Source organism: Lathyrus oleraceus, chromosome 2, assembly GCF_024323335.1.
Source record: "Lathyrus oleraceus cultivar Zhongwan6 chromosome 2, CAAS_Psat_ZW6_1.0, whole genome shotgun sequence".
Lineage (NCBI taxonomy): Eukaryota > Viridiplantae > Streptophyta > Magnoliopsida > Fabales > Fabaceae > Lathyrus > Lathyrus oleraceus.
In genome coordinates, this window is record NC_066580.1 from 352568174 (window position 1) to 352589307 (window position 21134).

The window sequence follows — 21134 nt, forward strand, 5'->3', positions numbered from 1 at the left end:
ACATCACCTACGAGGATCGAGGATCGAGAGTTGAAGCAGTTGCGGGGTAAAGAGATTGCTTTGGTAAAGGTAGCTTGGGGAGGACCAGCAGGTGGCAATGTGACTTGGGAACTTGAGAGTCAGATGAAGGAGTCTTATCCTGAGTTGTTCGCTTGAGGTATGTTTTCGAGGACGAAAACTCTTTTAGTGGGGGAGAGTTGTAACACCCCAATGAAATAAGGATAATTATTTAATTTAAATTAATATAATATTTATTAATTTAATTAAATAATTGGAATATTATTGGAATATTATTATTATTATTATTGGAATAAAAGTTGGAATTAAAAAAAGGTCCCATTTGGTAAAAGAGAGTTTTCACGTGAAAACAGAGAAACGACTCTAAAGTGGAAAAAGGGCAAAGAGCCAGAGGACAAGGGTTGAAGAGAGGAAGAGCTCGAAGCCGAAGGATTCGCCGGAGGAACTCAGGTAAGGGGGGTTTATCATCGTTTAATGGGTATTATGGGATAACATGTAATGGGTAGTGATAAACCATTGAATTGACTCTAATTGGAATGATGCATGATGAAATTGTGAACTTTTGGATGAACGAAATTTGGATTATAATTGAAGGAAATTCGTGGGAATTAGATGTAATAATGTTAGAATTGGTGAAATCGAATAGGGTATGATTCGTGTTAGATGATATGAACGAATACTGTGTAAAATTGGACTGTGGGAGGTTGGATCTGAGGAATCTCGTGGTAGAGAAAACCATAGCAGATCTGGAAATCTGGTTTCTGGTCATACGCGTATGGCACTAGGCAATACGCGTATGAGATGGTCTGGTACGCGTATGGAACTAGGCAATACGCGTATGGATGAAGAAGATGATGTTTCTAACGTAGTTTTGTCTCTGTTGGTACGCGTATGGGAGAGGTGTTACGCGTAGCATACGCGTATGAGATGGTGTTACGCGTATGGGATTTGGTCAGGAGATGGGCCATACGCGTATGGGACTAGGCAATACGCGTATGGGCAGGATTGTGATTTTTCTGTGCTGTTGTTGTGCAGTTTTTGGTTGTTCAGCTGAGTAATGTAATTTAGCTGATGTATGATAGAGTAGGGATCATTTCCCGTTGTTTTGAGTAGTATAGGTATTAGTAGAGTGTGCTAATGCTGTGATTGACTATGTGGTATGACATGATATGATTATGTGGTGAATATGTTGATGATGTATGATGATATGCATAATGTTGTGAATGTATCTATCATGTATGAAATTATGAATGGACTGTTTATGGCTTAGAGTGTGAGCATATGTCCATTGTGGATGATTGTTGATGTTTGCATGACTAAGTGATTTAGCTTGCATATTGTGGCCTTTATGGTGGTAGCTAATTCCCATGGTGAGGAATTAGTGAGTTAGTATTGTGGATTGTTGTTGATGTTTGCATGCTAGGTGATTAGCATGCATATCATAGCCCTTGGGGTGGTAGCTAATTCCCATGGTGAGGAATTAGTGAGTGAGTCACTAGGTCTCAAATGAGTGGGACTAGTGAGCTTGGTAGCCGTATCTGGATTTGATCGGTGAGGTTGAACTATATGTTCACGAATATTCGGTACCGCATGCATGGAGTCTCATTGCATAATGTATGTATGGCGTATAATATGAATGGATGTATTCCAATATTATACGTGTGTTGTGTGGTTGTGTCGAGTATGATTATGATATTGAGTTGATGTTGCTGTTGCTGAATGTGTGATCTGATTAGGGTGATGAGATGTGTTAATTTACTTAGCATTACATGATATTTTATAATGCTTATTATATCGATTGAGGAACTCACCCTTACAACTATGTTTTCAGGTAACGAGCAGTGATTGAGTAGAAGCTAGTCCTTGGAGTCTAGTGTAGTTCTTTAGTGGGTCATGCTCTGGTAGATGTAACATCGGGATGGGATGTTTTACTATGTTTTCATTTGGTTGTTGAACAGCTTTACATGTAATGTATTACATGGTTTGAATGTTGTTAGTTTGTATCCGCTGCGTATTATGCAAATGTTTTATTTTGATTAAATAAATGAGCATGACAGGATATATTGGAAAATGGTGTGAAGTGTCAAGTGTGACACCCTTGATTGCATATTTACTCTGATTTATATTTTGTTATTTTAATTAATTATTGGGGTATTTTAGAAGGGTGTTACAACGACCGTCACAAAGCACGTGACGACCGTCACGTCTAGCTTGTTACGCTCGTCACAACTCCATGACGACCGTCACGTCCAAAATAACAGAACTTTGAACCAGTCAACACACGTGTTCCAAAAGGCCCTAAATTCACAACTCCTTGACGGCACAACCCTAATGCGCCGTCACCAACCCTAATGCGCCAATTTCAGACCGTCAAACACACCTCGATTGTTGATTCAGTATGATTGATCAACAGGTCATTGCTTCACCATACTAATGTCGGATTCCGAAGCAAATGACCATTGATCGCTCAAAGAAAAACAACCACTTAGTGTTTGAATGAACAAAACAGAAACAGTATATCATATAAACCGTACTTTGCATTAGTATTACTTATATTATATATAAGTTGATCGGTCTCAATTGCGTAACATATGGACGATCGATGTGTCGCTGCTTCACCATACTAATGTCGGTTCCGAAGCATAGTCAACATCAATCATCCAACTCGTACACTCATGATGCCAAATTTAATTACCCGTTTAATTAATTGATTCATTCTGTCTTTTAATCATATTAATACAGAAATTAAACAGCTATCCGATTCATGGTTTCGTGAGTGGCTCTGATACCACTGAAGGAGAATTGCGGTCCAAAACGCAACGGAAATTAAAATTTTCTCCTTTAGAGATCCTTACGAATGGTCATGATCAGTGATAGAATATTTACCTCTTATGACGATTGAAACCTTTGGTGCAGATCTCTTGTGATGATCAAAACCTTTAATGCAGATCCACGAAGCGATCACGAACGTTGAACGATGACAACGTCTCTACTCAGTCCACACGAACGGGTTCCTTCAATCTCAGTTCTAGCTGGTACGAATGAAGGCTTTGAGTGTGAGAGAGAGAGAGAGAGAGAGAGAGAAAACGAAAATAATGCAACCGCAATTAATGCCTCTGCACAAGGGTTCTATTTATAGAACCACTTGTGTGGGCTTCAAGCTAAAAAGCCCACTTAAGTGTATTTTGACCCATATCTTATAATACGCCCAAAATCACTTAAGCCCATGGTACCTTACCATATTTCGTATTCTACTCAAGTACACCGTACCTTACGATGTTCTATAATTCACTTAAGGGCACCGTACCTTACGGTTTTCCTTAGTTACTCTATCTCTCATCAATCCGTCCTTTGTGTGTGACCCTGTAGGTTTTCGTGACGTTGGCAATTATATTAAATCACGCATTTAACATAATAAACAGTGAGCGGTATCTAGCAACACATCACTGCTACCCAAGACACGAAAATGTCATGTGATCTGACAAAACCTTCTGTGATAATACTTATGTGTATAATTACCCTTTTGCCCTTATGTCTATATTGAACACAAGGCATAGACCGTGTCATCCTTGTCTAGTTCAATATTGGGCCCATAGACATTTATCCTGTTAGGCAGGATGGGCAAATTCCATCTAGGTCACTCATGTCCCTCAACATGCTTCGTGGAGTACCCATCAACTGTCTTTATGGTTATCCAGTTACGAATAACGTTTGATCAGCAATAAAGCACTCGACTCTACATCTAGGGTCCATAGTGGTTTCAGGTCGAAGAGTGGTATACAACATTATCACCATGAGAATAACTTATGACACTTTGCATAACTTTCTATATAGTATTCTCATAGCGGGTCAATCCGGTATAAATATTACTCCCAATATTCATACCTATGTTTAAGACTTGATAACTCTTTATCCATGATCCATGAGATGTGATCATCAGTCTACAAACATAATAATCTTAATGATTTAATGTTATCCTACTTCATAATAAAGCTCGACTACGGATACTTTAAGAATAGTGTCCTTATGTTTAATGTGATTTCATGATTAAGTCATACTTGATACATTAAGTAGACTAGCTATTCTAGGGACTTTATTAAACAAACGTAATAAAGAAAAAGCATTTTATTATTAATAAATAATTCGATACAAGTACCAAAAGTATTGGCCTCTAGGGCTTACACCAACACTTCTATTAAGTCACCATCTACATCGACTGCTCGATTTGGAAATATCTCACATCCAACTAGCCTTGTCGACTCAGTTTTTGTTCTAATCGATCTCCTAACATTCTACTTACGTGGTTCTTCGTTTCTATTGGTTGTGACTTTAGTCTGCTGGTCTTCATCGAGCAAAATTGTGATTGTTTCTTGCTCCTATCGAACTGACCATTGACTCCAATCCTACCATTTGCTTTCATTCACTAGAACATCTCAATTGATCATAAGTTTATCATTATTTGGTGAACACAATTTGTATGCATTAGTCAAATGATAACCTATGAACACCATAGTTTGACGTTGATCATTTAGCTTATTCATTAATTATTCAGGAATATGACTGAAACACATTGATCCAAAGACTCTAAGATGAATACCATTTGGCTTCTGTCCTGTCCTAGCCTCATAAGATGTCTTCTCGACTATCTTCTTTGTTGGACATCTATTTAGAATGTATATTATTGTCAAAGTTGTTTCACCCTAAAATCTCTTTGGAATATCTTTAGCCTTCAACATGCTCTTACTCATGTTCAATATACTTATATTTCTCCTCTCAGATATACCATTATGATGAGGTGTATATGATACAGTGACCTCATGCGCTATAACTTCATCCGCGCAAAATCTTGCAAATTCTCTAGAGGTGTATTTACCACTACCATCAGTTCTCAGTTTCTTTAACTTGCATCCACTTTGCTTCTCCTCATGCAATTTAAACTTCTTGAACTGTGTGAATACATTCCTTTTCCTTTCGATAAGGTAAATCCACATATACCTAGTGATTTCTTGAACTGTTTGAATGCATCCACTTTGCTTCACCATTCACTTTCATTTTGTTTCTTAGCGATACCACACATGTAAATAATTCTAAAACTGGCTCATATTCTTTCATTTGAGTCATCTCAAACTGCTTTCTTAGCGTTTATAACTACACCCTCTTCAACTTTTCATTTCCGTTGTACAAGTTCTTTAACCTGTCCCACATGCCTTTTGTTGTTTCTTCTTCAATGATATTCTTAAACACGTTAGGATCCACAAATTGATGGATCAAGAACAAAGTTTTTCCATATTTCTTCCTTCATTCCTTGTGCACATCTTGTTGAACATCATTCACATTTGCTTCCAATGCATGTACTCGATCGTTCATAATTTCAGCCACATCTTAAAATCTGAAGATATAATTCATCCGCACAATCCACCTCTTATAGTTCTCCCATTCTGGTAGACTCGTTGGAAATTGCGTTGATGTTGTGTTTGTTAGGGTCAACTCGGGGGGTCAACACGATGAAGCCTTTTTACTTTTGAGACTTTCTTTATGAGTAACGCACCTTTGTGAGAGACACACCACATATTAACCCAAAACCTTAAGGTGATAGGTGTATGAGTTCTCTCACTTATAAATGCCGAAGTCTCCATATTTCTAACCAATGTGGGGCTTCCCCATACTACTCACACTTGTTTTTCTTAACACTTTTTCTCAAGTGTGAGTCTATCCACAATGCTTCCCCTCAAGCGAAAGCTCTTTACACTTGTACCACCATTGACACTCTTCAATGAGTCACCTCCTACCTAGTAGGTAATTTCGACACAAGTGAGTATGTCCCTTCACTCGAACCAAATGCTTGTGATATCACTGTTGCAGTCAATTCAGAGGTCAACATGGGGAATCATTTTTACTTTGAGGTCTTTCTTTACGAGCAACACACCTTTGTGAGAGACATACCACATACTCATACAAAACCTTAAGGTGATAGGTGTGTGAGTTCTCTCACTTATAAATACACAACTTTCCATATTTCTAATAAATGTGAGACTTTTCCACACTACTCACACTTGTTATTCTCAACACTGTTACCGTTTTCCATTACATATTCTCTCTGATTCGCAATCGAACTCGTTGATACCAATTTATTGGAACTGATGAAACAATTAGGGTTTCAAGAAGAAGATGGAGAAAGAAGGGAGAGAAAAGAAATAAAACAGTATACGATTCCTATTAAGTGAAGGTGTTCAATTTGTTCATTACAACATAACATGCATGTATATATAGATAATCAAGACCTAAACCGAAAACATACACAAAACACCTTAACTTCGACACAACAACTATATGTCGAATACAATTCACTCTTACTAAATTTCCTATTTCAACTAAGTCAGACACACCTCAGTTGAATATAACTTTCTACAAAATAATGAATTACAACTTATATCGTTTCTTTTGTGTTTCTTCTAGCACATAAAACTCTTTAATCCCTTCATAACTAATAATTTTTTTAATATTAAAGATTTTTGGTTCGATTTAGTAATATATTTAATATCATCTCTCTTTCTTTATATAAGAAATAATTAAACAAATACATTAATTATTAAATGAATATAAAAAATAAATAGTAGTATTTGATAAGATAGTGGAGAAAAGAATTCCTTATACATGATATAGGGTTATCACACTTGCACACACTAGACAAATCTTAACGCCAATACAAACTCTTGTCAACATGCCAAAGAGACAGAGTGAAATTTCATACTAATTAAAAAGAAAAACAAAATAGTGCACACATAAGTTTTTAATTGATTTGGAAAAAAAGAAGAAAAGGAGGAAAAAAAAGCATTGGTGCAACAAAAGTGAGGACCAAAGAGAAGATTTGAAAGGGCATTTGCGGCAAATGGAAGATGCTTGCATGTGCTATTGGCAGCTTGTTCACCATCCAACTTAAAACCACTATACCCCACATCCATTTTTTAGATTTTCTAACCATGAAAGCTACAAAACCACACGCTTTCCATCACAAAACAGCTTTTTTTCCAACTTCAAAAATTGTCCCCTTGTCAATTTCCACTCTTTTAATAACTTCTCATTTTCATTACTACTATCTTTTAATAAACCACTTAAACTACTAGCGGTTTTTTCTTCCCAACATTTTAAAAACAGTAGTTAAAGCTGTAAACTAACCCAATCTTTCTTCACTCTCTCCAAAGCTCTATAAATTAAGTACCTTACCCTTCACTTTTGTTCACTCATTCACTTCTCATTCTCTCTCTCATACTGCATTTTGTCCCTCCTTTCATCAACCCTACAAAATCAAAGTAACTATGCATTTCACTTCTCTACTAATCTCAAGTTCAATATTTCACAAGTTAAGCTTAATTTTTTTTACTTAACTTAATTTTGTATATGTTCAGGAAAAGATGGTTCCAATAAGTTTGCTCTTGGTTGGATTTCTTACTATATTTTCCTCAGCTTATGCCTATGGAGGAGGATGGATTAATGCACATGCAACCTTCTATGGAGGAAGTGATGCATCAGGAACAATGGGTAAGCAATTTTTTTTTAATTATTGAGAAATTTAAACAAAACCCATTTGACTAAATTATAAAAAAAATGATTTTTTTTAGGTGGGGCATGTGGATATGGTAACCTATACAGTCAAGGTTATGGAACAAACACAGCTGCTTTAAGCACAGCTTTGTTCAACAGTGGCTTAAGCTGTGGGTCTTGTTTTGAGATAAGATGTGCTGGTGACCATAAATGGTGTCTTCCTGGTTCCATTTTGGTTACTGCCACTAATTTCTGTCCTCCAAACAATGCCTTACCTAATAATGCTGGTGGATGGTGTAACCCTCCTTTGCATCACTTTGATCTTGCTCAACCTGTTTTTCTAAGAATTGCTCAATATAAAGCTGGAATTGTTCCTGTTTCTTACAGAAGGTAACTTTTTTTTTTTAATTTTATTTTTCAACTTTTAAATTTTTTTAGTATATATTTTAATTTGTTTTTATAATATTATTTTTGATTTTTTTTATAATTTTAATTGTATAATGGGTTGGCCCTTATGTCACTTTCAACTTTTAAATATTTTTATAAATTCTATTTTTAAATCACATGCATTTGGAAGTTTCCTAACTTTTTTTGTTTCTAGTTAGTGTAATTTCTTTAACTTTATGTAGGTAGTTAATGGGATTCCTTTTAGGGTTGGTAATTTTATAATGGAAATACTTTTTTTTTTGTTGCTAAATTGGTTGTTAAATTATTATTTTTAAGGTTATTATACTAATGTGAATTCTCAATTAAATTAGTTAAATTTTGTTATTTTTTATTTGACAAAAAATTATTGTACCCTGAATATTAATTATGTTAATTCCATAGTCTAAAATAAATTATTAGAGATATTTTTACATATTGTTTTAAATTTTTTAAAATAACAATTAAAAATATTATTTTTCTTTAATTAAAATATAGGTTGGGGGCATCATGGCATAGCTCAACTCTAATTTGCTAGTTGATTAGGGTTAGATCTATGTGATATCATTTATTTATATTTCATATAAAATTGTTGATATTTATAATTGTTTTTCAAAAAGAATTTAAAAAATAGAAAATAAAACTAAAAAAACAAAGGAATATCTATGGTTGTAAATAATTAATTTTTGTGTGGATTTGTGTAGGGTACCCTGCAGGAGAAGGGGAGGAATTAGGTTTACAATAAATGGACATTCCTACTTCAATTTAGTCCTAGTAACAAATGTGGGTGGTGCTGGAGATGTACATTCAGTTGCTATTAAAGGTTCAAGAACAGGGTGGATGCCAATGTCAAGAAACTGGGGACAAAATTGGCAAAGCAACAATTATCTTAATGGACAACCCTTGTCTTTTAAGGTTACAACAAGTGATGGAAAAACCATTGTTTCAAACAATGTTGCCCCTTCTGGTTGGTCCTTTGGTCAAACCTACACTGGTGCCCAATTCCACTAGACACATAATTTATCATCATATATAATACAATTTATATATAGTATGTTTTAATTTAATTTCCTAAGTTAAGTATTAGTATAACTCAATAGTATACTAGGGTATTAAATAGTATGATGAGTTATTGAAATTGAAATTGAAATTCTAGGGTTAGAAAATGTGAAGGCCTTTTTTTGAATTGGCTTTTCATCATTTTGATTGTAGCAAGATGGTTCATATTTATTTGGGCCATTTTGATTATTGGGGTATTTTTTTTCTTTTTGAATTAATCTTCTGTTGCTAAAAAAGCTTACAGAGATTAATTAATTAATTATGGTATTTTTATAATTTATGTTAGTAGTGTTTTACTAAATTGGAAGAGGTGGAAATTAATACCACCCGCCATATTAGTATTGTTGGAAGCATTGTTTGCTTCACTAATTTATTGTGAGCAACTTTAGCTGAGTATGTTGGGTTTTGGTGTATTAAGAGAATGTAATTGTAAATTTTCTTATTTATGCAAGTAATGGAAATTTATATTAATTTGTGTTTTTCTTTTTTCTTTTTTCTTTTTCTATCTACACAACCAAATGGGAGAAAATGTTTCTACCTTTCCTTCTTTCTATTTACTCTTGGACCAAACAATGAATAAATTCCATCACATTTTCTACATCGAACAAAACAAAAACAAAAGAGAGTAAAGTAAGAGTGTCTTTCAAAGACACAAAAGAGTAAAAGTAGGAAAAGAAGCGAAAGAGAAACAACTATCTCCATGTGCAAATGTTAAAGAGAAACAAAGACTTTTTGTTTTTTTTAATAAATGTGACTTTGTCATACATCAAACCTTCACAACAACGTTGCTTACATAGGTTGCTTTCTCTATTATTCTATTATAACTAGTATTTTGCAAATTTTCCTATACACAAGATGGGTAAATCACTGTATAATAATTGAATAAATTAGGATCTGATTCAACTAATAATTAATTTATTTAAAAATAAATAAATTATATATTGATAAAAAAACTATAGTTAAAGTATCAACTTTTAGCTTTCTTTATTTCAACTAGTCCATTACAACCTTGTGTATAAAATTTTAAAATTTGTTAGTAAAGTGGTTTTGCTTTTTAATTATAATTTTAATCCAAAGAACATTACTTGATAATTTTTTTTACTCTTAAGTCTGAGTGAAGGAGAAGATCATAGTCGGAGACTCAATTCTTCAAGAAGATCTAGCTTTTCATTGATGTTTTTTCGTTGATTTCTCACATCAAGGTTTGAGTTCGAGGTCATCTCAGATTAGACAAAAGCTAGAGATAAGAGCTTTTAAAAACTAGAGCAAGATTGCATAACTGTGTTAATCAGGTTTGAGAGACAAATTGTAAAACCATAATGAAAAATTTAGACCGAGAGAGATCAGTTTAAATAGGGAATGAAAAGGTAAAATCGAGAAAGAAAAAGATTTAAGACAACTAGATTTTGAAAAGACAAATCATAAAAAATCTTTTGGAAAAACCAACAAGTAAGATAAACAAGCACAAAGAATGACTAGTAAATGAAAAGAGAGAGATGCCATAGTGAATCCAAGGAATAAAACATTACTACTCTACAGATTCTACGCAAATAACTTCTTAGCTAACATAGAAATTTTCAGACACATGAATTTTTATAAAAATTTACAAGTAATCCTTATTCTTTTTCTGAGTCTCGGAGCCTGATGCTTTTCAGATGCTACATGTCATCAAAGTCTTTGATGGAGCTACTTCTGATTCACATTAGTATTTGATACTCCATATTCAGATCAAGCTTTTAAAATAAGATCAGAAACCCTTTCTTAGAAAATAATTAAGTCTTTAAAAGACAATGGGTAAGACAAGCAAAACAACTCATTAAAGAGTTGACTTGAACAACAACACTTTTCTGATCAAAACTTTTTAGTCTGCAATACTTGGTTCTGAACAAAGAATATGGATAAGGATACAAAAGAATATTTTCCACCTGTTCTGAGAATTCGTATGCAGACATATTATCTAGGATGGTTATGTATCAAGGAGATAGATGCAGAAACTAAAGCAAATAATATCTCATTCATAAAAGCTGTCTAAATAAAAAGGAGTTTAGACATACCTTGGTGTGTGCCTCTTGAACAACTTTTGGTTCCAACAATGTTCTTACTAACGAAAATCAATCTTAAACACTCTTGTTGTTGAACATGGTCCTCGTTCCGTATAATTTTGGAGTAGTACTAGTAACCATAATACTCTTATTATGCTTTTCTTCATACTTCAACTTTCCTTCCTCTTTCAGAGTAAGGATTAAGAACATATGCTTTCCTCTTATTGTAGGATGTAATCATATATTGTCCAGATATTATGACATATGCATTATCTTTTCCTTTTAGCATATTTGCAAACACAATTTCAGATTTTGAAACCCATAATCTTATGGGTCCATTTGTGTTTGTTACTCCAGGCCTTTTCTTAATATGTGCCATTGCCTTAGAGTAATGTCTAGCCGTATTCCCGACTTTCTTTTTATAATTTTTTTGTCATGGATAAGCTTAGACATTAGTTTATGAACATTTCAGAAGCTTGAATCCAGAAGTCTTAGGTACTGAATTCTCTTGACCATTTAACTTTTGGATCATAGTGTCTGGTTTCATCAAAACCACTAATTTTAAGATCTCAGGTTCTGACTTCTGCAGAACCTTTAACCTTGAGGTCTCTAGTTCTATCAGAATCTTTGACTTCTCTATTATTGACTTTGATGGGTTCATAACATTGATCCCTTCAACATCAAACACAAATTAGTCATTAAGCCTTTTATCACCATGACTTGAAGAAAATGGTTCTGAGAGTTTCTCCCATATCAAGGTTTTGGAAACCACACATTTTTCATGGAAGCCTAGACCATATCCTATGCTTTTACTTACTCCATAGATCATGGATGGAAGTAAAATTCTGTTAAGATATATTGTTAAGAAATATTGGAGAGCCATATCCTGATCAAGCAGCAGCTGGATTTATTTCCAATGTCTCAATAGTTTCTTTAGAAGGTTTCGGTTCTTCTTTAAAAAACTCAAGTTGTTTCTTAACAGCCTTATGTGTCTTTCCTAAACTTGACAAATTCTCATGAAATCATGAATAAGATCAGAACAAGATATGTTAGAATATACCTCATCTTCTTCACCATATTCAGACCCATAACTTGACTCAGATTCTGAATCAGAGAGTGTAAGAGCCATCAGTTCAAGGTTGGCTTCTTCAGCTTCTCTGTCTGAATCTTATTCATCATCAAGTTTATCTCATGTTGCCATGATACCTTTCTTGAACTTGCTTCTTGACATTTTCCTTCAGAAGGATTTCCTTAAATGATTTGTCCTTTTGTAGATCAGGACAATCATTTCAAAAGTGATCAGGCTTGTTGCACTCGTAGCAGATCTTCTGATCATCTTCTCTGCTTCTAAAACAGAAACATATGAAGTTATATATTCTACCAGAAAGTCTCTTGGTCAGCTGTTGAAATCTCTTGAAAAATGAAAGACATTTCCTTATCATCATAATCCCCATTAGAATCTTCTCAAACATAAGCTTCTTTTGGTGTTTCTGACTTTTGAGAATCTAGAAGTTTACCCAGTCTTCCTTTTAACTAAGCAGATCAAGATTAAACCTTGATTCTTGTAGCAAGCACATTTGCCCAACGAGAGAGTCTTAAGGATTAAGGAATCCTTTCATACTCACAAAGCAAATGACTTAAAGCAGAAAAGGTTTCTTGGTTTCTTCAGCAAATACACTTGTCCCACGAGTCAGTCTTAAAGATTAAAAATTCCTTCATACTCACAAACAAGTGACTTAAAGTAGAAACAAGTTTCTTGATCTCTTCATCTCATCTTTCTTTACCTTATGCAATTTCCATTTTATAACTAATGAAGGAAACTTCAAAGAAATTTGAACCACTGATTGAGTAGCTTTTTCTCACTGAATCTTTTATGTTTCACTGTTAAGTGAAATAAGCACAGTCGGGCTCTGATACCATTTGAAGGTGAGAAAAATATACACGAGAAGGGGGGGGTTGAATTATGTATGTGGAAATTTACTTCTTTTTCTTAAACCTGTTTAGAACCTGATATGTCAAGCTCAGATTCTAATCCAAGTAAGAGTCTGAATCAGATCAGAGTCTGATTTCGGAGTTTGTTGCACAACAAAATATAAATGCTGAAGTAAATAAAGAGACACACAATATATATTGGTTCCTCCCAAACCAAGAGTAGTCCAGTTTCCTTGCAACGCAAGATATTTTCACTATAATTACTCAAATTAGAATTTTCTCAATCAACCTAGAAAGAGACTTCTTCTCAAGCCCTCAAGCAAGACACTTCATTGCATGAATAACCCGTTCAGAACTTCCCGCTCAATCCCACAGAAAGAAACTTTTGCTCTGCTCCCAAGTATGAAACTTCAATGCTCAATCAATCCTTGAAAGAGACTTCTGCTTTGCCCGCAAGCATGAGACTTTAATGTCTAAACAACCCGTTCAGGACTTCCTGCTTTGCCTGTAAGCATGTGACTTCAATTCTCAATCTATTCACAAAGAGACTTCTTTGCTCAAGCACCCAGCAAGAGACTTTTTTTCTCAATCTAACAGAAATAGACTTACTTTGAGAATAACTGCTAGAGTCTTCAGATTCTCTTAACAAAGGAGTCTGGTATTAACCTAGTGTTTATGTGTGTGCTTCTTAGTTAAGAAGATACACAAAGTATATACACTATTGAGCATAATATAAGTTGATTTCTCCTAAGTATGGAAGATTGAAGTTTTCAATCTTTTTCTCTTCAAGCATATATTTCCTTCTTTATTGTGCCTTTCTGTTATGATGATTTTCTTGATCATTTTCACTTCACTCTCACATACTTAACCCTTGTGGTTATATTTTCTATTTAGTAAGTGTTTCTTTTATCTATGTTTTCTGTATAAACACAATCTCTTTTTCTCTCAACAAATACTATGAAATGTATAAAGAAGTAGTCGTTGAAGGTGTTTAGCTAGAACACATTAACTGTACTTTAAACTTAGCTAGCATAAAGACGTTGAGAGGAGCAGAGTAGAGTTCATAGTAGTTGAAAAGATCAAATCCTAACAATATGTTACTTTATCTTGATTTGACATATAGTAATGTACCGTTATCACATGATCTTCTTTAGATAACTTTTGACTGGAGACTTCTTGTAGACGTTTGTCGAAGCTTGATCTAAGTCGTTTTTATCTTTATACTTAACTTCCCGAATCAGAGGATTTTTTTATAGAATTAGTTAAAGCATAATCAGAAGTTAAAGTATGTCTTCAGAACCTGGTTGGAGTGAGACTTCAAAGTCTTGGGTTTATAGGTTCTGAACTTTCCTTATATCAGAGTCGATCAGAACTAATCTGGATGAACACTTTCAGAGTTGTTGACTTAATATAAACAATAATCCTTCAAAGAAAAATCTTCAAAACTACTGATGACACTTATTAAAAAGTTGCATAGTCATTTCTTATGATAAAGTCTGCTTGCTTCAAATTACTCTAGTCTTCAGAACCTTATTGATCTTTGAATAAGGTTGGTCATCTGAAAGACTTGAGTTGACTCTTCAAAGTTTGAAGGCTTTTGTTCTGATTCTTCAGATTCATAAAAGCCTTGCTTCTCTTTAATGATTCTTCTAAGTGATTAACTTGATTTATATCAAGGCTAACGTCTTTTGATCCTACACACTAGAATAACAATTAGTAAACCCTATTGTTCTCCTGGATTAAGTATTTGGGGAAACCCTAATATTGGCCAAGACATGTTGATTACATCACGAACATGTGGATTTGGAAGTCATGTGCAAGTTTGACTTTGATCAACAAAGTCAACCATGGTGTCATACCCCCAAATTTTCCCTACTTATTCAATTTTGTCTGGCTTATTGCTAATTTCATCTGCATATCCATATGTCCTAATCATCCATCATAACACATTCATTTATAACTTCATCCTCAAATAAGCACTATTGATTCAAAGGGTCTTGCTTATTTATGGTACAAAGTGAAGGAGAATTGCGGTCCAAAACGCAGCGGAAATTAAAATTTCTCCTTTAGAGATCCTTACGAATGGTCATGATCAGTGATAGAATATTTACCTCTTGTGATGATCGAAACCTTTGGTGCAAATCTCTTGTGACGATCAAAACCTTTGATGCAGATCTCTTGTGACGATCAAAACCTTTGATGCAGATCCACGAAACGATCACGAACGTTGAACGATGACAACGTCTCTACTCAGTCCACACGAACGGGTTCCTTCAATCTCAGTGCTAGCTGGTACGAATGAAGGCTTTGAGTGAGTGAGAGAGAGTGAAAACGAAAAGAATGCAACCGCAATTTTTTTTGCTTCTGCACAAGGGTTCTATTTATAGAACTACTTGTGTGGGCTTCAAGCTAAAAGCCCACTTAAGTGTATTTTGGCCCATATCTTATAATATGCCCAAAATCACTTAAGCTCATGGTACCTTACCATATTTCGTATTCTACTCAAGTACATCGTACCTTACGATGCTCTATAACTCACTTAAGGGCACCGTACCTTACGGTATTCCTTAGTTACTCTATCTTTCATCAATCCGTCCTTTGTGTGTGACCCTGTAGGTTTTCGTGACGTTGACAATTATATTAAATCACGGATTTAACATAATAAACAGTGAGCGGTATCTAGCAACACATCACTGCTACCCAAGACACGAAAATGTCATGTGATCTGACAATTCCTTATGTGATAATACTTATGTGTATAATTACCCCTTATGTCTATATTGAACACAAGGCATAGACCGTGTCATCCTTGTCCAGTTCAATATTGGGCCCATAGACATTTATCCTGTTATGCAGGATGGGCAAATTCCATCTAGGTCACTCATGTCCCTCAGCATGCTTTGTGGAGTACCCATCAACTGTCTTTATGGTTATCCAGTTACGGACAACGTTGGATCAGCAATAAAGCACTCGACTCTACATCTAGGATCCATAGTGGTTTCAGGTCGAAGAGTGGAATACACTATTATCACCATGAGAATAACTTATGACACCTTGCATAACTTTCTATATAGTATTCTCATAGCGGGTCATCCGGTATAAATATTACTCATAATATTCATACCTATGTTTAAGACTTGATAACTCTTTATCCATGATCCATGAGATGTGATCATCAGTCTACAAACATAATAGTCTTAATGCTTTAATGTTATCCCACTTCACACTAAAGCTCGACTACGGATACTTTAGGAATAGTGTCCTTATGTTTAATGTGTTCTCATGATTAAGTCACACTTAATACATTAAACGGACTATCTATTCCAGGGACTTTATTAATCAACCATAATAAAGAGAATGCCTTTTATTATTCGATACAAGTACCAAAATTTATTGGCCTCTAGGGCTTACACCAACACAAAGCTAGTGGATAAAGCGTATACTATGTCTTGACTATTTTGGAACAATAATGATGATTAGTTCACTCTTTATGGATCAATTCCTATGAAACCTTAATTCTTGATTCTTGACCCTTTTGGATCATAGAGCTTGTATATTGGCATTGGATTTGTTGTTGTGTTTACTTAGTCAACCATGAAAAATTGACTGTGACAAGTTAAAATCTCTTTAGAGGTTTGTTCATCACTCTAGTCCTTTGTTTGATTGGTTTGAATCTAAGGCCAGGTATTATGGTCCATATCAAGATTCATGATTCATGTTCAAATTCAAGGCCAAGTTTTGTTTAAAGCGTTCAAGGGAAAGATTCAGTATTTCAAGTTTGGAATTTGGAGGAAAAGATGTTTGCTTGGAAATCAAGTCACATTGCATTACAAAAGAATCCATTGTCTTACCAAAACATTCACATATTCCATTACAAAAGGTCCAAAATCAAGATTACACAAAAAATATATTTTTGACCTACAATTGACTTTGGTCAACTGTTGACTTTTTGGTTAATCAGTTGACCAAAATCAACCACTAATCCTAACCCTAGACCTTAATCCCATTTTCATTCTCCTCCAAACCATCCCATCTTGATGCCCCAAATCTTTACGTTTCTTAAAGAATCTTGTGACCTGATTCGCTGTCGCACACGAGTCAAAAACGAGTAACTAAGAACGATAATCTAGGGAAGCGACACCCGAGTACCGTATCACAAGAACTCTTGCCAATTAACCAAATAAGAAGACAAAATAGGGGGTTTCGATTCGATTTAGAATAAATGATCATAAATTTTTGGAATCTTCGAGTTTTAATTATGCTGTTAAATTTTTTAGAACCTTCGAGTTTAATAAGGATAACAACTTGTGGGTTACAAGACAACAAACAATAAAGCGTAAAAAACAACAACACAAACAATAAATAAAAAACAATTAACAATGCAAAATAACTAAGATATTGCAACCATCAAAACAATATCATCTAGTGTAAACATCATATTTTTAACATTATTGTCATCTTTAACTCGCACATACATATGCTGCTTAACATTATTGTCATCTACAATTGAGATGTACGAAACAAGTCTCTAAATATTTTTAATTCTTTCCCCATCATTAATCTTTTCGTATAATCAACCGTTCAAACTCCTTTCTAATTGCTATAAATTTTGGATGTTTCAAAAAAGTATCTTCATCGGAGACTTCGTCGTCGAATAAATAACATACCACTTTCTTTTAATATACACGATGGAACAAATAAAAAAAGACTAAGAAAAAATAAGAAGAGATGTGATGAATATGGTAGAATAAACATCTTTATTTATAGAAAAAATCTACTAAAAAAATATTAAACATTACACTATATTATATAATATATATTTTAAAAAATAAATAATTTGGGAAGATGGACCTTTCTTCCAATTGGCACCATTATCTTATAATTTTAAGATGTTTTTTTTTCTTCAAGTGACGCCCCTTTAGAGTCGTATATGCTAACTTTATTTCAATTGGCCGATCCCTTAGGATCTTGTATGCAAGGGCATATTTATTTTCAACCCCTTGTATGAGTTGAATTTTTTTTTTGAAATTTGTTATTAAATAGTACTAATAATTTAAGTAATTATATATTTTTAATTAAGTGAGTAGGTGACCAAGACTTGAATAATCTTCCTTCAAGAGTTCCACTCCATCTAAATTAGTGTTACCCCAAATCATCATTCAAAGCTATCTTAGGCTAATTAAGGTAAGAAAAATCTCACTTTTACATTCACACACTCATTTCTTCAATTTTTTCTGTTGATTATGGATGAATATAGTTGTTATAAATGAACTGATCTTGGGGTTAAAAACATGCTTATGAGATCTATATTGAAAATGATCTTGGTATTTTAGTAGATCACTGAAATTAAATTCCCTTATACATTAATAGTTTATAATTTCATTTCAATCAATTTGCAGTTGCTGATATAGTTTATGAGAAAAGGAACATATTGAGTCAAATTGGGTCTAATCTATGTAATTGAAGAACAATGTCCAAGCTTGGAACCTCATTATTGGTGCCTTCTGTCCAAGATCTTGCAAAGCAACTCAACACAAAAGTTCCAGAACAATATATTCATCCAAATCAAGACCCTATTGTTGTATCAAATACAAGTTCTTTACAACAAGTTCCACTCATTGACCTAAGTAAATTGTTGTCTGAAGATGAACTTGAGGTAGAGAAGCTAGATCATGCTTGTAAAGAATGGGGATTCTTCCAGGTTTGAACTATTTTTCACATCTGTCTTAAAATTGATTCAGCAGAAAATTTTGACTTTGAGGGCTTGCAAGGCGGGATACTGCACGAGGCCCAAAATTTATCACAGTTAAACCGTGGTTAAATAGAATCTCATAAAATATTTGTCACAATTAAATTATGGTTAAATAGGGCCGGTCTCGATATGTTTTATCATGGTTAAACTGTGGCTAACCTACACAGAGCATCTAAATTTTGAGATGACTCTGAATCTTAGCTATGAAAATTTACTTGTAAATGTAGTTCAACACTTTATTGATACTATATATAGTTATTGTACTTTTGTTTTATTAACTTTGTAAGATTTTCAAAAAATGAAATTGAGTGCAGCTGATTAATCATGGAGTCAATCCTTCAATAGTGGAAAATGTGAAGATAGGTGTTCAAGAGTTTCTAACTCTTCCGGCGGAAGAGAAGAAGAGATTTTGGCAGACCCCCGATGACGTAGAGGGTTTTGGTCAATTGTTTGTTGTATCTGAGAATCAAAAGTTAGAATGGGCAGACTTATTCTTCATTGCGACTCTTCCTTCGTCTGCAAGGAATCCTCGCTTATTTCCTAATATTCCCCAACCGTTCAGGTTTTATAGCTTTTTCTCACTTCATTTTTGTTTGATAGCCACAATGTTGTCAATCGATGATCGCAAAATATAGTTTTTTGTTCAAGCTTTGCAATCTATAAGTCCTATAGTGATGTTATAGCTGTTAATTGACAATATTTTGTATTAGATATCGTATTGCAGAACAATAGTGACATGTTTAAATTCTATTATTGGTGCCAGTTAACAATATCTGCTAACTATCAATTTTCCTCTAAACTAAAAATTTTCTTCTGTCGCTTGAGCTCAATTGAGCTATGAAGCACGGACACCGGAAACACGACACCGACAATGATACGTCGACACTGATAGTACTTTTAAAAAATGAATAAATTAAACATTATTACAAGTGTCAGTGTCGGTTTCGGACACAGACACTGACACACATTTTTTTAGAAGTGTCGGTGTTACATAGAAGTTGAGTGATTAGAACTATATTCCTCTAACCAACTTTGTTTGACATTGCAGAGATGATTTAGAGACCTATTGTTTAGAGTTGAAGAAAGTTTGCATCACAATCATCAAACATATGGAAAAAGCTCTTAAAGTTGAACCAAATGAAATGCTAGAGTTGTTTGAAAATATAAATCAATCAATGAGGATGAATTTCTACCCTCCTTGTCCACAACCAGAAAATGTCATTGGACTGAATCCTCATTCTGATGCTGGGGCCTTAACAATCCTTCTCCAAGCTAATGACATTGAAGGTCTCCAAATTAGGAAAGATGGACAATGGATTTCTATTACACCACTCACCAATGCTTTTGTCGTAAACATCGGAGACATTTTAGAGGTAATTGATAGGCAATTAGTCGTATATATCCTCTAATTATTTGACCCTTTTAAGTGTTGTTATGAATGTGTTAGAATCTAATATATCCTCGAACACGATTAGTATCGGATGCTCGGCAGTGTATATAAGTGGTTTAGTCTTTTCGAGATAGTACTTAATTAAGACAGAATTGACTAATCCAAAAGAACTAATGGTTGTGCAGATTATGACGAACGGAATTTATCAGAGTATCGAACATCGAGCTACAGTTAACTTAAAGAAAGAGAGGATTTCTATTGCTGCATTTCACAGACCCCAAATGAGCAAAGTTATAGGTCCAACACCAAGTCTTGTTACTTCTGAAAAGCCGGCATTGTTCAAAACAATTACTACGGAATATTACTACAAAGCATTCTTTTCGCGCAAGCTACTAGGGAAATCATGCCTTGATGTTGTGAGAATCCAAAATGAGAATGGCAAGTGATAAAAGTAGTATACAACTATTTGGCTTTGAAATAAACATGTTCTGTTAAAACAGTTACACCATATGTGGTAGGTATCAAAGGAACGATAATTCAATAAAGTGGATTTGTAAATATTAACAGCACAAGGACCTGAGTTTGAAGTCCAATCATGGTGGTTAGATTGATCAAACCCTTGTTTAGGTGCTTCAAAGTTTCCATTGACATGATAGTTATCTACTTGGTTTTCATGTGGATTATTATTATTATTATTATTATTATTATTATTATTATTCATTGCTGTTGTTGCTGGTTGAAGTTTCATATCATTCATTATGTTGAAATTGTTTGGAATGTATGAAAACTGTCCACTGAATGGCAATCTCACAGGAGCTGCTGTAGTATTATTGCTCATGTCACTAAGAACACAATTTTCTTGACCTGAATTTGATAAGTTTGGTTTGGTGCTTGAGCCAAGATAACTTGCATAGCTTCCAAATGATGAGCTTGTTGAGCCCTCTACATCTCTAAAAGATAGAAAGGAAAATAAGTT

At 34.1% G+C, this 21134-nt stretch overlaps 2 protein-coding genes across 2 annotated transcripts; both read left to right on the forward strand.

Moving 5' to 3' along the window:
- The first annotated feature begins 7134 nt into the window (after positions 1-7134).
- On the forward strand, positions 7135-9513 carry LOC127119494 (expansin-A15). The gene is made up of 4 exons (XM_051049733.1): positions 7135-7328; positions 7425-7557; positions 7638-7950; positions 8688-9513. The coding sequence occupies exons 2-4, from the start codon at positions 7431-7433 to the stop codon at positions 8992-8994; spliced, it is 747 nt and encodes a 248-aa protein (XP_050905690.1). The 5' UTR covers positions 7135-7328; positions 7425-7430; the 3' UTR covers positions 8995-9513.
- Positions 9514-17881: 8368 nt separating this feature from the next.
- On the forward strand, positions 17882-20878 carry LOC127119493 (protein SRG1). Its single transcript, XM_051049731.1, has 5 exons — positions 17882-18200; positions 18416-18717; positions 19083-19330; positions 19817-20141; positions 20344-20878. The coding sequence occupies exons 2-5, from the start codon at positions 18487-18489 to the stop codon at positions 20602-20604; spliced, it is 1065 nt and encodes a 354-aa protein (XP_050905688.1). The 5' UTR covers positions 17882-18200; positions 18416-18486; the 3' UTR covers positions 20605-20878.
- The last annotated feature ends 256 nt before the right edge of the window (positions 20879-21134 follow it).

What these genes read in the sequence shown, in the direction of transcription:
- LOC127119494 (XM_051049733.1), top strand. Translation starts at nt 7,431, where the DNA reads ATGGTTCCAATAAGTTTGCTCTTGGTTGGATTTCTTACTATATTTTCC. An exon ending in TGATGCATCAGGAACAATGG is followed by an intron (nt 7,558 to 7,637) that starts GTAAGCAATTTT and finishes GATTTTTTTTAG; the next exon opens with GTGGGGCATGTGGATATGGT. An exon ending in GTTCCTGTTTCTTACAGAAG is followed by an intron (nt 7,951 to 8,687) that starts GTAACTTTTTTT and finishes GGATTTGTGTAG; the next exon opens with GGTACCCTGCAGGAGAAGGG.
- LOC127119493 (XM_051049731.1), top strand. Translation starts at nt 18,487, where the DNA reads ATGTCCAAGCTTGGAACCTCATTATTGGTGCCTTCTGTCCAAGATCTT. An exon ending in AAGAATGGGGATTCTTCCAG is followed by an intron (nt 18,718 to 19,082) that starts GTTTGAACTATT and finishes AATTGAGTGCAG; the next exon opens with CTGATTAATCATGGAGTCAA. An exon ending in ACATCGGAGACATTTTAGAG is followed by an intron (nt 20,142 to 20,343) that starts GTAATTGATAGG and finishes ATGGTTGTGCAG; the next exon opens with ATTATGACGAACGGAATTTA.